Here is a 17,094-nt window from a genome sequence, read left to right as displayed (position 1 = left end):
GAATTTATGGTGACATGAGGAGACTACCAAAGTTGTACACAGGTGAATTTCCTAGTATCATCACCCTCATCATCAAACAATGATTAGAGTCCTGTCATCCTCTTGTTACTGAGACGCAGCTCGGGCTCCTCGAGCTCCTGTGTAGGATTTCCTCCTTGCAGCAGCTCCCTCTGTTCTGGGTCGTAGAATCGTTCCATCAGTGGTGGTTCACACCTTTCCTGCTCTGTTCAGTGACCATCCCGTTAAGCAGCCATCGTACCTGAAAGCCGCCCCTGACTTGATCTCTGGAAAGTTTTCCCCGGGTGAGGCAGGAGGAAGCTGCTGACGGACGGACTGCGCAGAGTCTCCAGCACACAGTAGTTTTTCAGACTCTTCCGTAATTTCTACAAAGGAAAAACATAAAACTTTCTGTCTGGTAACCCCAGGTTCATACATCACCCACGATCACCCGTGATTACCCGCTGCCTGTGCAAATTTCCATTATTACAGTCCTTTACTCCTCCCAGTAATCTCCAAGACCAAACGGTCGGATCAGTTTCACCATTAAAAGGCGTTTTTCAGGGGCAGAAATGGGATAAAAATAACAATTATTCACGTTACTGATCTCCAGCCACTGCCACCATCCCACTGTGATTCCACCACTACTAGTCACTGCTGTCACTCCACCACCGCTATGGTCCCCACTGTCACTCCACCACCACTATGGTCCCCATTGTCACTTTACCACTGCTATGGCCCCCACTGTCACTCCACCACTGCTACCGTCCCCACTGTCCCTCCACTACTGCTACCGTCCCCACTATCATTCCACCGCCTCTACAGTCAATGCTGTTACCCCACCACTGCTACCGTGCTCACTGTTACTCCATTGTTTCTAGATTCACCACTGTTGCTCCACCACTGCTATGGTCCTCACTGTTATTCCTTCACTTCTGCTACGGTCCTGTCACTCCACCGCTGCTAGATTCACTGCTGTTACTCCACCACCGCTATGGTCCCCACTGTTACACTATTTTCGCTACAGTTACTTCTGTTACTCCACCGCTGCTACGTTCCCCGCTGCTCACTCTCCACTTCCAAATCTCTGACTTGATTTGCCAAAAGTGGCTTGGACTGTCTTCTCAGCAAATGATTGGCACATAATGTATCACTCCCATCATCCCTGCCCCCAGGAAATCACAATCCAATCTCCAGGCCCTATGGTTGTGTGTAAAGACACAAGAACATATTCCACCATGCAGATGTGGCCCCTGGTCTGAATAAAGCCTAGGCCCCCGATTCTGCTGAGGAAACATGAAAATCACTGAGTTGTCATGAATTCTGATTGGTTGGCTGGATGTGATGTCTACGGATGCCCCCATCATACCTCAGTCTCATGCTCTATGTAGGACTTAGCAGCTTCTCGTCCGCAGTTGTCGTCGCCCTGCCAGTCACGAACCAGAATATTCAAGTGCTGCAATATAAAACATCAAATTGTGATAACATCTCATGGGAGGATGGAGCAAGGGGTGGAATGAAGGTGGGGTACAGGAGGTTATGGGAGGACTGTAGGGGTTGTTGGAAGGATTGTTGTCAGTTCGTACAGAGATAGGGGAAGAAAACCAAAATATTGCCGCCTGCTCGTGTCTATCACCTCTCCATACACCCCTCACCTATCTACTAATATATTGCTTGGTCATCCTGAATTTCTACTACCTAAGCTGACAATGGCCGGTAATCTCAGCAGGATCCCGAGCAGATGCAGAAGAGACTCAGACAAGAACTCCAGAGATTTAAAGATGGGGACATTGAAGCCGTAGGCATTGAGGATCAATTAAGGTTTGTTTCATGAATATCAGCCATGAAAGACCTATATTTCAGGAAATTGAGCCCCACATATCCCACAAGACATTGAGAAGAGGTCAGAAGATGATGCGTGGACAGAATGACACAGAGCAGTAGTCACCTGTAGATATTGTAGAGAAAAAGATTCCTTAGTCAGCTCCGAAACGTGGAGATACATCTTAAAAGACAAACATCATGGTCACTCCAGTCCATCTCATCCAGCAGGTCGCATGGAGAGAGGTGCCTTTATTCCAGTGACTGACACATTGTGACAACACAACAAACAACTGTTCTCTGGACATAAACTCCTGATCATGGATCTGATGAAGCTTCACGAACCTGTAGATGACACTCAGGGACTGACACCAACAACATGGATATTTAAAGAGATTTGCGCCGTACCTCGAGGTAATCCAGCTCTGTTGTTTTCAAGCTTCCGCTTACGTTGAAGATCTGAACAAAGATTACATTGGGAGACGTTCACAAAGAGCCCGTAACAGGTGTAAACCCCATCACCCCCCACTACAAGATGGGATTCCAGCCTGTCAACTCCCTGGGGGAGCGAGTGAAATGACATCACCCCCACCATACTGGAGATACAGGAGAGAGAGGCATCGGTACGTGTGGTGCACTCATGTAACTCCCCCTAGTCATGTAAACGGAACAAAATTTTCAGCTGCAGAAATTTCTCCCAGAAACAAGTCTATCTAAGAGTATGGCCACACGGTATGGAGGAGATGGAGTCTCTACAGTGGAATTACCAAAGCTCATTTATACTGCAGTTCTGAGGTGGAACATCCGCTGTACCATTCTATGTGGCAGAATGGGCAGGCCCTATGGAAGTCCACACACTACAGATTTCCAAGAATGAGGTGAAAGAGAAGATCTCCACATAGACTGAGAGCCACCTACCAGGTAGGAGCTGAGCAGCATGGACAGGGTGGACAGCTTGATACAGGTCTCTCGATCGCTCTCAATGTCCAGTGACCCCTCTGTGTCCAGAACAAACACAGCCATCTATGAAGAGAAAAGTTATCATTACTGAGGACCATATCTGAGATCATGAAAATCCCATAAGTCTGAAAAGAAAAAAAGTGGGGGACCAGATACACCATTAGAATAGTCACAGAGGGTTTGTTACAATGTATTGGTGTAGACCATCCCCTGTGAATGAAGTACAGGAGCAGCACACATCTCCTATCATATACACCAGGCTGATAGCTCTTACTAATGCTGGTACATGGTAACAAGCCGTCAGTCGTGTGAGCTGGACTAAATCTGAAGAGGTTTGAAGCTATATATACACACAAGAGTCTTTTCATTCAATGAGAGCAAAGATCTTGAATTAAGTCTACACTGATCTGTCCACATTGTGGATGAAGCTCTGTCCGAAGCTCCGATATGTTTGTCCCTGTGCAGCTAACAGATAAAGACATCACCTGCCATTCATGGTGGAGACCAGAGGAGAGAGAAACACATGGCTCCTTACCTTCTCTCCGTTCCTCTTCAGGATGAATGGGCTACTCCACACCCATATCCCCTTGGTGACACTGTCTGTCCCAGATCTCCAGTCAAACCCTTTGAGGGCCTCATCTTCTTCCCCCAAGCTGACCGGCTGCCCCTTCTCCTGCACACAGAAAGATGAATTTAATGAGATCATGGGTGAATGTGCTGAGAACACGAGGGGAGGAGATCTGTGGAGTTATGGAGGTCATAGACCGTAGATAAATGCTGGATGAACCTGTTGACTGTAGCAGGACCAACTGACCTAATGTGTATGGCAGTGTATTGACTCTCCTCAGATGGAAGAGGTTGGGTAGAAAAAGAATCAGGCTTTTTTTATTTCAACATACCCAATCATATGTTCTTAAGACATAAGCAGCTGCGAGAGGAGTCTGGAGGAGACTAAGGTGCCTGGAAGGGAATGTAGGTGTCTGGCACTGGATTTTTCCTCTCCACCTTTTTCAGGACACATGATAAGCTGAGATGATTGTGCATACGTATGGAGGGGTCAGACTCTATTAGCAGTAGATGAGGACCAAGGACGGTTGTGTCATTTTCCCATTCACTCATGATGGAAGAGCAGACCTGAGCTCAGCTTCATCCCAGATCAGGATTCCTTGTGTCTAACCGGGTGGCTTGGAAGCACATGTCCTCATAAATGGACAACCAGTGGTTGTCAACAACCATCCTTCAAAATTTTCTGAAGTGGTCCTGGTTCGGTGAGGATGGGCATGTCCTATACAAAAGATTGATCCCTCTCAAAAACAGAACTTCTGGATGGCAGTGTAAACACACAATTAATGGAAGAAAAATCCAGCTCCACGTCAGAGCAGGAAAAACTTTATTCATGCGGTTTAAAATCTTCAAATATAGGACAGTTTCGTCAACGCATTTCAGACCATATAGCAATTTTGGTCCTTCTTCATGACATGTGAAGCTTGCAAAATATTGTGCCTTATGTGTTCCCTAATCACCTGGCCATGCAATCAGTAGGTCACATGGCCCAGAGAATACACACCCGGCACAATCACTGTTAACACTTAAAAAGCCAGACTCAGTGTGATAAAATGGTACAAATAAATACAAAGACATACACAAAAAACTGTGAAACCTAGAAAAAATAAACATATAGGCACATAGCCCTACTAAACAGCAATACAAAAATGAATATATAAAACAAATATATAATATATATATATATATATATATATATATATAGTCAAAAACAAAACAAAAGGCAAAAAACAAGGAATATGGTGCATATTAGCACACAACAAAACAAAACAAAAAAGAACAAAAAACCAACGCAAAAACAAAAAACAAAAAATCCCCTCAGTACTGTAAAATGAGATTGTGTCTTTTATTTAAACCCCTTGGTTGACGTGAGTCCAATTGAAAAATCCAAAATGCCTCTCTGTTCAGTAATTTTCTTCTGTGGTCCCCCCCTCTCACCGGAAAACCAACTCTCTCAATCCCCTGTACTACTAAGTGAGACGTGTCGCCCCCATGTACTATTGCAAAGTGTGGACTCGCCGCTGAGATGTTGCGGCTTTTATAATGGGGAACATCAGATATATGTCTACCAACTCTGGTCTTTATTTCATTGCTGGTACATCCCACGTATTGCAGATTACAAAGGTCGCAAGTGATCAGATATACCGCAAATTTATTATTTGCAGTAGATCTGAAACTTTTGCTGACCCTGGTATGTTCACAACAAATGCACCTATGATGGCCACATTTGTAGCTGCCCTTGTTCACAAGCCATGTCTGAGGTGCGTTCTTTTTGTTGTTTTTACCTTGAAAGAGACTGGGACTAATAATATTGCCCAAGGAAGATGTCCTGCGAGCCGTACATCTAATGCCATTGGCCATTACATCCGTCCATTGTTTATCACAAGCCAGTAGCGGTGAATATTTCTTAATAATATTTAGAGAGATTTCTGAATATTCCTGGCTGTATTGAGTGACAAAATCCGTCGCTCGATTCCGGGGAATAAATAGACAGGCATAATGGTCAGGCAATTTTTTCTGAGGAAAAAGTAGAGACTGCCTGTCCATAGCCATTACAGAATTTTTGGCAGTACATATATACTTTTTTGGATAAGACCTGGACAGCAGTCTATTAGTTACATTATTGGCCTCATGAAGAAACACATTTAGATCAGAACAATTACAGCGCGCCCAGATTAGTTCTCCCTTGGGAATATTGAATACGGTGTGTGGGAGATGACATGAAGTAGCATGTAAAATGGTATTGCCGGCTGATTCCTTTCTGAAGGTGGAGGTGTCCACTCTGGAGGTCTCGGAATTCCCACTGAGGCACAAGTCTAAAATATTGACTCTGCAGGTTTCATGTTGGAGACTGAATGATATAGCCTCCAAACATGAATTCAAATAATCGGCAAACAGTGGTATGGCCGCCACATCACCAGACCAAACCATGAGCAGGTCGTCGATGTAACGACCATACCACTGTATCCGATCATAAAAAGGGTGAGTGTCGATGAGGAGAAAGTGTCCCTCCCACCATGCCAAGAACTTAGCCCCCATCGACACGCCTGATACCTGCAAATAAAAATTGTCATTAAACATTGTACACCAGCATCCCACATCATCTGGCCAAAACATCCCTTCAATGGTTTCTGCGTCTATACAGTGACTATTCGGTTGAATTGCAGGACTACATGGGGATTGTGTTGGAGTTCCTTCTTGCACACAATTTTTTCATGTTTAATGACAATTTTTATTTGCAGGTGTCAGGAGAAACTGTCCTGTATTTGAAGATTTTAAACCGCATGAATAAAGTTTTTCCTGCTATGACGTGGAGCTGGATTTTTTTCCATTAGCCGTTTAACCGCAACCAGGTGCGGTATCCTTGCTCGTCTAGCAGAGGAATAGGTGAGAGCTGCCTTTACTATTATTGTTACTGTAAACACACAATGGTCCCTCCTCCTGTATACAAACAATTCTTTTTAGCCCTGGGTTGGAGAAAACACAAGCCTGGTACCTGACCCTGGACAGGAAGGTGGTGAAGAGGACAGTTTTATCGCTGGTCATGTATTGTAGGATGTGGCCTTGTATACTGCAGGTTATGGCTCCTTACCAATCTGTGAAGAGCTCTCAGAATATAATTCAGCAAGCTGGATTTTCCTCCTCTCTTCTCTCCGATCACACAGATGAGGCACAGGGGGTAATCAGAGATCTCACTGTCCAAAAAGCATCTGTCCACAGCGGATTCATCCAACCACATCTTGCATGTTGCGTCAGTGTAGACCAACTGGATGGGACGTGCGGGAGTCTGGGGACAAATTTATGCAAAATGAAGATTATATTTCTACATAGATCTTGAGATAAAGCCGATGCTTGTATTCCATGTCTACTAAGTGGGTTGCAATTCAGGCAGTGCCCAGTGGCCTGGCAGCTGAGAAGACCCACAGGCTTCTCCATTGTGAACCCACCTAAGACATCAGTGGAGTGAATTACTTTCCACTTTGGAAAGAGGAAGTTGAATCTAGTTCATTGATCTTAGACTAATTTCACTGGTGTGGTTGAGGTGCCCATGGCGGTCCCTTCTATTCTCTAATAACCCACATTATACAGTTTGGACATGGTGTCCTGACAAACTGTTACAGATCTGTGCTGCACCGTGAGGTGTGGACTTTGCACCAGATACAACTAAATATTAGTCATAACTCAGTGTTTGTTATAGACCGCGCACCATCACACTCTGCTCTGACAACTCGCTTTCACCCACCATTTTGGACTGCTCTTCTTTGACAACCAGCTGAACCTTGGACACCAGGTGCTGGAGGCGGTAGGCCGGAATCAGCTGGTCTCTAGGACAGACTTTTCTGCACTCTGGACTTCGATGACGCTGGGGTTGTGGGGTGGCCCAGTAGGAAGAGATGCAGGTTTTACAAAAGTTGTGCCTGCAGGTGATAGAAACCGGGTCACTGAGCTCCTGGAGGCAGATGGAGCAGGTGATATCCTCTTCTAGTTTGAAGAAATGAGCAGAGCCTTCATTTGGCATGGCAGCCCTGACACAGAAATATCCAGGAGAGAATAAAAGAAACGTTACAAGGAAGGAATATATGTGGTCTGACACTCATAGAGGTGCATCACAGGACACACACAGCTCTGCTATATCTCAAAGTTTCATCGTGATAAGCTATCTGTGGTTTACTTTGGAATTTCGGAAACGCTTACAGCATTATCTGTGCTCAGAGGGTAATGTTTGAGCAACGCAGTTATAGGGCAAATCCAGCTCTGCTACATCCGTATGAATGTCAGACATACACAGCATAGATCAGATGACAAAGGAGAAAGTACAGTGTAAACACGGACAAAGGCCGACAATATGATCGGCTAATAACCGGATCACATGACCTGTGCCGGAAATAACACGCTGGTACTGTCTACACAATAAAGTAGGGAAACTTAGGGTTTAGAGCTGCGGTTCCCCATGTGACCAGCGCAGTCACCCTGAAAATGGTGGAGCCTGCAGAAGAGAAGAAGCAAAAACAGGAACAGAAACTGATAAGAAAAGGCAACATCTCTGACAGAGGATCCCTGAATAATCAACACAAAACAGGAAGAGTCGCACCCATCACCTATTATATTCTCACTAGGGATGAGTGAATCGACTTCGGATGAAACATCTGAAGTCGATTCACAGGAGCTCCGTACAGTATTAGAATGTATTGGCTCCGATGAGCCGAAGTTATTACTTCTCGAAGTCTCGGGAGACTTCGCGCAATAACTTCATAAATTAATTTGTACTGTAAAGAAAACATTTCCCGAACTCGGGTTCGGTTCCAAGTGGTACCTTGGAACCAAACCCGAGTTCGGGAAATGTTTTTTTACAATATATATCAATTTCTGAAGTTATTATGCAAAGTCTCGTGAGACTTCGCGAAGTAATAACTTCGGCTCATCGGAGCCAATACATTCTAATACTGTACGGAGCGCTCGCTCCGTACAGTATTGAAACGATGTTTTATGTGAATCGACTTCAGATGTTTCATCCAAAGTCGATTCGCTCATCCCTAGCTGCTACAGAATGTGATGACATCATAGAGCTGCACATGTGACATCATGAATCTAAACCACTGGATCAGAAAATATTGTGGGGGGATGTGGTATAGGACATGGCAACTAAACCTTCAGATCTTACCGGACTTAGGCTGAAAGCGTACCTGAGGTTTCAGAAAAAAAATTCATTTCTCTGCTTCTTTGCACAATCAGGACTGTGATGCCTCTTTCACACGACCGTATGGCTTTGTTTTGCGGGCCATTTTTTCTGGATCCGTTTTTCCATTTTTTGTTTCCTTTGAGTTTCTATTTTGGTTCCGTTTTTCTGTTCGTTTTCCATATGGCATATACAGTAATTACATAGAAAATATTAGGCTGGGCATAACATTTTCAATGGATGGTTCCGCAAAAACGGAACGGATACGGAAGACATACGGATGCAGTTCCTTATGTGTTCCTTTTTTTTGCGGATCCATTGACTTGAATGGAGCCACGGAACATGATTTGAGGACAATAATAGGACATGTTCTATCTTTCAACGGAACGGAAAAACGGAAATACGGAAACGGAAAGCATACGGAGTACATTTTTGTTTTTTTTGCGGAACCATTGAAATGAATGGTTTTGTATACGGACCGTATACGTAATGCAAAAAACGGCCCGTAAACGGGAATAAAAAATGGTCATGTGAAGAAGGCCTGAAGGAACAAGTGTTTTTTGGACTTCCCTAAAAATCTTCCTCAGCCATATTATTCCCTGTTTCACTGCACAACTAGATGCATTTCACTCAGAATTAGAGTCATCTCCCTTCTTCCAGCACTGTACTGCTGTGATCTCCTTTACCTTACTTCCCATTATGTTTGTTTTCAGTTCCAGAGCGCACAGAACAGATAAGGAGGGAGAGATCACAGTTAAGGGCCCTTTATACAGGCCAAGAATTGAAAAGATCATCGCTAACGAGCATTCATAGCAACACTAATTAGCAATGATTGGGCGGTGTAACAAATGAGCAAACCGCCGAGAAATCGGATCATTAGTGCAGCACAAAAATCCTCGCTTCCCGCTGGCAGATTGTGCCGTGAAAACTCGATCTGCTGCTGGGAAACAACTACTCTGTATGGCATTAGCATTCGCTCCTCCCCATACTCTGAGGGGAATGCAGTGGTCTCCTCTGCCAGTGATCAGCAGATTGTCGGGGAAGGAACGTTTTGTACACCGTTCCTCCAAAACATGCTCTTCTTTAAAGCCTATGATAGCTGTGGAAAATTACCAGCTTCTTATGCAAAGTCCCAAAAGTCTCTCAGTATTCATTAACCCTTTCCACAGAGCCTTGAAAATACAGTGCAAATGAACAGGATATACAGTATATCACAGCATACATACAAAATGCAGTTACATAGTATTAAAACAGTGCAAGTTAATCCTTTCAAGTGAAGCAAAGTAAGAAGTTTATAACCTTGCATAGGGGAAACAGGGGCAAATGTCCACACAGTACCCCCTCTCCAGGGCATTACAGATGCAGTGGAGGAAGGTACCCAGGCAGGGACAAGGAGAAGGATTTGGTGGAGGAGAACACCTAGTGAGGGACAAGGAGAAGGACTCAGAGGTGGACACCCAGGGAGGGAGCGGGATAAGAATACAGAGGAGGATGACACTGTGGAAGGGACAAGGAGAAGACTTTAGAGGGGGAGAACACTCAGGAAGGGAGATGGAGAAGGCTGCAGAGGAGGAGGACACCCACAGAGGGAAAGAAGAAGGATACAGAGGAGGAGGACACCCATAGATGGACAAGGAGAAGGATAAAGAGGAGGAGGACACCCAGAGAGGGAAAAGGGAAAGGATGTTTAACGCCCCCAAGTCGCATTACCACTCCTACTCCCTTCTCCTATCTGTGTATGCAGGTAAGGTGCCAATCTATATATTTTCCCTAGGTCCTCCATATTGTGCATTTCCTATGTTTGAAACTGTTGTGTTCATGTAATGTACCTGTTTCACCAGAGGTGGCAGCAGACTTGGCAGTGCTACTGTTGGAGAGAATGAAACCCTCTCTCCATTCTGACCCTCACTCAGGAAGGGAGCAGACTAGTTGGTCAGAGGTCAGTTCAGCTTCCCCCCCCCCCCCCCTTCTAGGGGAAAGTCCTAGCTTACCCCAGCTAAGCAAAGTAAGCCAGCAGAGGACCTTCAGCTTTGCTGGATGTAGAGGACACAGCTTGGAGCCTCTTACAGAAAAGGAAAAGTGCTCTAATCAAGAGACAGACCACAGAGAGAGAAATTGCAGCATATAGCAAAGGAAAAGTTCCTACTTAAGCCTGTCAGCATAGCAGAGTGAGATTGTCATAGTCTGCCATTTTATGCTAAAACCTGCTGGTAACCAAGACAAAGTTGGAAGATTGTTTCTCTAATAAAAGTTTATTCAAGTAAAGCTTCTAACAACTATATACATGGTCTGGACTCAATTCATTCTACAAATCCCTCAACTATTCACCCTATTCCCTCTGCCACAGACGACAACGCCTGGGGTTCCCGGATATCCAGGTAGGAACACCGTGACACATGCACAGCCACATCTAAAGGGACATTGTAGGCTACCATTACACCACTCTGGCATTCCTACACCTGGGTATCACCAACACCATCTACTTAACCTCTTCAGGACATAGGGCGTACATAGGGCGAAGCTTGGCTGTGAGCTGGATTTCATCACCTTCAGACCGTGTTCACACCACAGTTAGCGTAGTGGTAGGACCCTTTGCCATGCTGAGTGACCGTGACGTGGTGCATGATGGGCTCCGATATGTTCCTGACAGGAATATATTGGCAAAAGTCTCAGCTTTTAATATCTGCTTGTATGACTAGCTAGTATAGTCAGCGGCATATCCGTTTGGTGCATTTTTTTCTGTTACTGGAAAAAATGGATTAAAATGGAAAATATGCCAAAAAATTTAAATTCTGAAATTTCATCTCCATTTGCCAATAACTCTTATGGAACACCTAAAGGGTTAAAGACGTTTGTAAAAATCAGTTTTGAATACCTTGAGGGGTGTAGTTTCTTAGATGCAGTGGATCTCCCTGGCTCCTGCTCATCATCCAGGATAACGTCGTCCTCGTTCTCCTCCCCCCAGCCACGGACAACACCAGGGATCCCAGAAAAGTTTAATGCATGCTCTTTTTGATCCTCCTCCACCCTGGCACCATCCTCCTCTGACTCCTCTTCAGACTCAGTATGCAGTATAGCACCCTATAGTATACAGCACCCCACAGTATGCAGTATAGCACCCTATAGTATATAGCACCCCACAGTATGCAGTATAGTACCCTATAGTATATATCACTCCACAGTATACAGTATAGCACCCTATATTATACAGCACCCCACAGTATGCAGTATAGCACCCTATAGTATATAGCACCCCACAGTATGCAAGCAGTATTGCACCCTATAGTATACAGCACCCCACAGTATGCAGTATAGCACCCTATAGTATACAGCACCCCACAGTATGCAGTATAGCACCCCACAGTATACAGCACCCCATACTATACAGTATACAGCACCCCACAGTATATAGTAGAGCAGTATAGCACCCCACAGTATACAACACCCCATACTATACAGTATATAGCACACCGCAGTATACAGCACCCCACAGTATATAGCACCCCAAACTACACAGTATACAGCACCCCATGGTATACAGTAGAGCAGTAGAGCACCCCACACTATACAGCACCCCACAATATGCAGCCCCCCACAGTATACAGTAGAGCAGTATACAGCCCCCCACAGTATACAGTAGAGCAGTATAGCACACCACTGTATTCAGCACCCCACAGTATACAGTAGAGCAGTATAGCAGACCGCAGTATACAGCACCCCACAGTATACAGCACCCCACAGTATACAGTACCCCATAGTATACAGTAGAGCAGTATAGCACCGCACAGTATACAGCACCCCATAGTAAACAGTAGAGCAGTATAGCACCCCACAGTATACAGCACCCCACAGTATACAGTAGAGCAGTATAGCACTCCACAGTATACAGCACCCCATAGTATACAGTAGAGCAGTATAGCACACCACAATATACAGCACCCCACCGTATACAGCACCCCACAGTATACAGTAGAGCAGTATAGCACACCACAGTATACAGCATCCCACAGTATACAGCACCCCACAATATACAGCACCCCACAGTATACAGCACCCCACAATATACAGCACCCCACAATATACAGTAGCTTACAGTATATTAGTATAACAGCCCCTGTCACCTTTTACTGATGTAATCTTCACAAAAAAAGCTTCACAGTTAAAGGGGTTCTTCACTTTGTTTTAACTGATGATCTATCCTCTGGATAGATCATCAGCTTCTAATCGGCGGGGGGTCCGACACACGAGCCCCTCGCCGATCAGCTGTTTGAGAAGGCAGCGGCGCTCCATCAGCGCCGCGGCCTTCTCACTGTTTACCGCCAGCCCAATGACGTCACGACTAGTATCAACTAGCGTGGGTGTGGCTAAACTCCATTCAAGTGAACAGAGTTTAGCTGCGTCCAGGCCAGTTGATACTAGTCGTGACGTCACTCGGCCAGCGGTAAACAGTGAGAAGGCCGCGGCGCTGCTGGAGCGTCGCTGCCTTCTCAAACAGCTGATCGGTGAGCTGATGCTCTATCCAGCCGATCAGAAGCTGATGCTCTATCCAGAGGATAGATCATCAGTTAAAACAAAGTGCAGAACCCCTTTAAGGCAAACTTCTCCTGCAGCAACACTCCTGGTAGAAAGGACCTTTGATTACTGTGACCAGTAATATTGCTAGGTTACTGGTCACATGGTGATGATGTCATCTAAGGTCCTTTTTCCAAAGAGAATCACAGCTCTCACAGTTCGCTGCCTGGAGTGCCGGCAGGCAGGCACGGCATGGCAGCACCCCCCCTGTGTAGCTGATACCGGGGCAGTGGCTAGCAGGCCTCAAGAGGAAGCTGTCTTGAGCCCCCAGGAGCAACTGGGACCGGGTTTTTGCCCCTTGTTAAAGATGGCCCTGATTTGGTAGCCAAAAGCAGGAGTGGGTATAAAACACAGAAGACATACAAATATTCCATTCACGTGTCATCTCTGTTTTAGATTCACTCCTGTTTTTTTTGGCCTTAGCAATACTGATGGATTACTGACCAAATGCTGACTGAGTGAAGGCGGATGCTCCACAGACAGGTTCCAGTTTTTGGGGGTTATTGTTCTGACGGATCAGAGGAAGGGCAAAATAATCAGTGACGTCAACACAACCTTACTGCTGACCCCTCTCCGCTCTGTCGGGGGCTCTACTTGTATCGGTGTTAATAGAACAGGTCCTGTAGACATCTATGTGGAATCAGCTGACGACGGTGTAAAAGGAGTGCACTTCTTCTTGGCGCTAACATCGACCTGTAAGGCTGAGTTCACACTTGAGTTATTTGGTCAGTTTTGGCCCCGTGACTGCCCAAATAAGTGAAGTGTGCAGTGATTCTAAGAGCAACGCCTGTCATCTGCATGTCATACGGACTCACAGTATTATTTCACTACCAAAGCAGACTCCCTATGTGTGTTACTGCAAGGCAAAGGATTCTACACCACTATAAAGGCCCTCTGGAGCTGCGAATATATTCGGATCAAAGCAAATTTTTCAGAAAAAAATTGGCGAACCGGCAAATCAAATTTTTTTAAAATTCGCTCATCAGTCAGTCGGGGTCTATCAGTCAGTGAGGGGCTATCAATCAGGAGGTATCAGTCAGTCGGGGGCTATCAGTCAGGAGGTATCAGTCAGTCGGGGGCTATCAGTCAGGAGGTATCAGTCAGTCGGGGGCTATCAGTCAGGAGGTATCAGTCAGTCGGGAGCTATCAGTCAGGAGGTATCAGTCAGTCGGGGGCTATCAGTCAGGAGGTATCAGTCAGTCGGGGGCTATCAGTCAGGAGGTATCTGTCAGTCAGGGGCTATCAGTCAGGAGGCATCAGTCAGTCGGGGGCTATCAATCAGGAGGTATCAGTCAGTCGGGGGCTATCAGTCAGGAGGTATCTGTCAGTCAGGGGCTATCAGTCAGGAGGCATCAGTCAGTCGGGGGCTATCAGTCAGGAGGCATCAGTCAGTCAGGGGCTATCAATCAGGAGGTATCAGTCAGTCGGGGGCTATCAGTCAGGAGGTATCTGTCAGTCAGGGGCTATCAGTCAGGAGGCATCAGTCAGTCGGGGGCTATAAGTCAGGAGGCATCAGTCAGTCAGGAGTTATCAGTCAGGAGGTATCAGTCAGGAGGTATCAGTCAGGAGATATCAGTCAGTCAGGGGCTATCATTCAGGAGGTATCAGTCAGTCAGGAGGTATCTGTCAGTTGGGGGCTATCAGTCAGTCAGGGGCTATCATTCAGGAGGTATCAGTCAGTTGGGGGCTATCAGTCAGTCGGGGGCTATCAGTCAGGAGGTATCAGTCAGTCAGGGGCTATCAGTCAGGAGGTATCAGTCAGTCAGGGGCTATCAGTCAGGAGGTATCAGTCAGTCAGGGGCTATCAGTCAGGAGGTATCAGTCAGTCAGGGGCTATCAGTCAGGAGGTATCAGTCAGTCGGGGGCTATCATTTAGAAGGTATCAATCAGTCGGGGGCTATCAGTCATTCAGGGGCTATCAGTCATTCAGGGACTATCATTCAGGAGGTATCAGTCAGTCAGGAGGTATCAGTCAGTCAGGAGGTATCAGTCAGTCAGGAGGCATCAGTCAGTCGGGGGCTATCAGTCAGTCAAGGGCTATCAGTCAGGAGGTATCAGTCAGTCGGGGGCTATCAGTCAGGAGGTATCAGTCAGTCGGGGGCTATCAGTCAGGAGGTATCAGTCAGTCGGGGGCTATCAGTCAGGAGGTATCAGTCAGTCAGGGGCTATCAGTCAGGAGGTATCAGTCAGTCGGGGGCTATCATTTAGAAGGTATCAATCAGTCGGGGGCTATCAGTCATTCAGGGGCTATCAGTCATTCAGGGACTATCATTCAGGAGGTATCAGTCAGATGGGGGCTATCAGTCAGGAGGTATCAATCAGTCGGGGGCTATCAGTCGGAGATATCAGTCAGTCAGGGGCTATCAGTCAGTCAGGGGCTATCAGTCAGGAGGTATCAGTCAGTCAAGAGGTATCAGTCAGGAGGCATCAGTCAGTCGGGGGCTATCAGTCAGTCAAGGGCTATCAGTCAGGAGGCATCAGTAGGTCGGGGGCTATCAGTCAGGAGGTATCAGTCAGTCGTGGGCTATCAGTCAGGAGGTATCAGTCAGTCGGGGCTATCATTCAGGAGGTATCAGTCAGTCGTGGGCTATCAGTCAGGAGGTATCAGTCAGTCGGGGGCTATCAGTCAGGAGGTATCAGTCAGTTGGGGGCTATCAGTCATTCAGGAGGTATCAGTCAGTCGTGGGCTATCAGTCAGGAGGTATCAGTCAGTCGGGGGCTATCATTCAGGAGGTATCAGTCAGTCAGGGGCTATCAGTCAGGAGGCATCAGTCATTCAGGGACTATCATTAAGGAGGTATCAGTCAGTCGGGGGCTATCAGTCAGGAGGTATTAGTCAGTCAGGGGCTATCATTCAGGAGGCATCAGTCAGTCGGGGGCTATCAGTCAGGAGGTATCAGTCAGTCAGGGGGTATCAGTCAGGAGGTATCAGTCAGTCGGGGGCTATCAGTCAGTCAGGGGATATCATTCAGGAGGTATCAGTCAGGAGGTATGTGTCAGTTGGGGGCTATCAGTCAGTCAAGGGCTATCATTCAGGAGGTATCAGTCAGTCGTGGGCTATCAGTCAGGAGGTATCAGTCAGTCAGGGGCTATCAGTCAGGAGGTATGTGTCAGTTGGGGGCTATCAGTCAGTCAGGGGCTATCATTCAGGAGGTATCAGTCAGTCGTGGGCTATCAGTCAGGAGGTATCAGTCAGTCAGGGGCTATCAGTCAGGAGGTATGTGTCAGTTGGGGGCTATCAGTCAGGAGGTATCAGTCAGTCGGGGGCTATCAGTCAGGAGGTATCAGTCAGTCGGGGGCTATCATTCAGGAGGTATCAGTCAGTCGGGGGCTATCAGTCAGGAGGCATCAGTCAGTCAGGGGCTATCAATCAGGGGGTATCAGTCAGTCGGGGGCTATCAGTCAGGAGGCATCAGTCAGTCAGGAGGTATCAGTCAGGAGGTATCAGTCAGTCGGGGGCTATCAGTCAGTCAGGGGCTATCATTCAGGAGGTATCAGTCAGTCAGGAGGTATCTGTCAGTTGGGGGCTATCATTCAGGAGGTATCAGTCAGTTGGGGGCTATCAGTCAGTCGGGGGCTATCAGTCAGGAGGTATCAGTCAGTCAGGGGCTATCATTCAGGAGGTATCAGTCAGTCAGGAGGTATCTGTCAGTTGGGGGCTATCATTCAGGAGGTATCAGTCAGTTGGGGGCTATCAGTCAGTCGGGGGCTATCAGTCAGGAGGTATCAGTCAGTCGGGGGCTATCAGTCAGGAGGTATCAGTCAGTTGGGGGCTATCAGTCAGTCAGGGACTATCATTCAGGAGGTATCAGTCAGTCGGGGGCTATCAGTCAGGAGGCATCAGTCAGTCAGGGGCTATCAATCAGGGGGTATCAGTCAGTCGGGGGCTATCAGTCAGGAGGCATCAGTCAGTCAGGAGGTATCAGTCAGGAGGTATCAGTCAGTCGGGGGCTATCATTCAGTCAGGGGCTATCATTCAGGAGGTATCTGTCAGTTGGGGGCTA

At 46.6% G+C, this 17,094-nt stretch overlaps 1 protein-coding gene across 5 annotated transcripts in view; it reads right to left on the bottom strand.

Moving 5' to 3' along the window:
• Positions 1 to 17,094, bottom strand: part of LOC121007698 (RING finger protein 112-like) — a 289,373-nt gene that overhangs the window by 259,894 nt on the left and 12,385 nt on the right. For 4 of the 5 annotated variants that reach the window (XM_040439813.1, XM_040439815.1, XM_040439812.1 and 1 more), the window contains 8 exons: positions 7,085 to 7,365; positions 6,434 to 6,628; positions 3,314 to 3,451; positions 2,737 to 2,841; positions 2,227 to 2,277; positions 1,946 to 2,002; positions 1,367 to 1,453; positions 260 to 383 (listed from right to left, as the gene is read on the bottom strand). In XM_040439813.1, the coding sequence (XP_040295747.1) occupies positions 260 to 383; positions 1,367 to 1,453; positions 1,946 to 2,002; positions 2,227 to 2,277; positions 2,737 to 2,841; positions 3,314 to 3,451; positions 6,434 to 6,628; positions 7,085 to 7,360 (1,033 nt within the window). In that variant the 5' untranslated portion in view covers positions 7,361 to 7,365. Of the gene's footprint in view, positions 1 to 259; positions 384 to 1,366; positions 1,454 to 1,945; positions 2,003 to 2,226; positions 2,278 to 2,736; positions 2,842 to 3,313; positions 3,452 to 6,433; positions 6,629 to 7,084; positions 7,368 to 7,536; positions 7,714 to 17,094 lie in introns of those variants that run through there. The other variant, XM_040439811.1, reaches the window with a different exon arrangement.

Source organism: Bufo bufo, chromosome 7 (assembly GCF_905171765.1).
Source record: "Bufo bufo chromosome 7, aBufBuf1.1, whole genome shotgun sequence".
Taxonomy (NCBI): Eukaryota; Metazoa; Chordata; class Amphibia; order Anura; family Bufonidae; genus Bufo; species Bufo bufo.
Note: the sequence above shows the minus strand (reverse complement) of the source record. Positions and strands in the feature narration are given on the sequence as shown.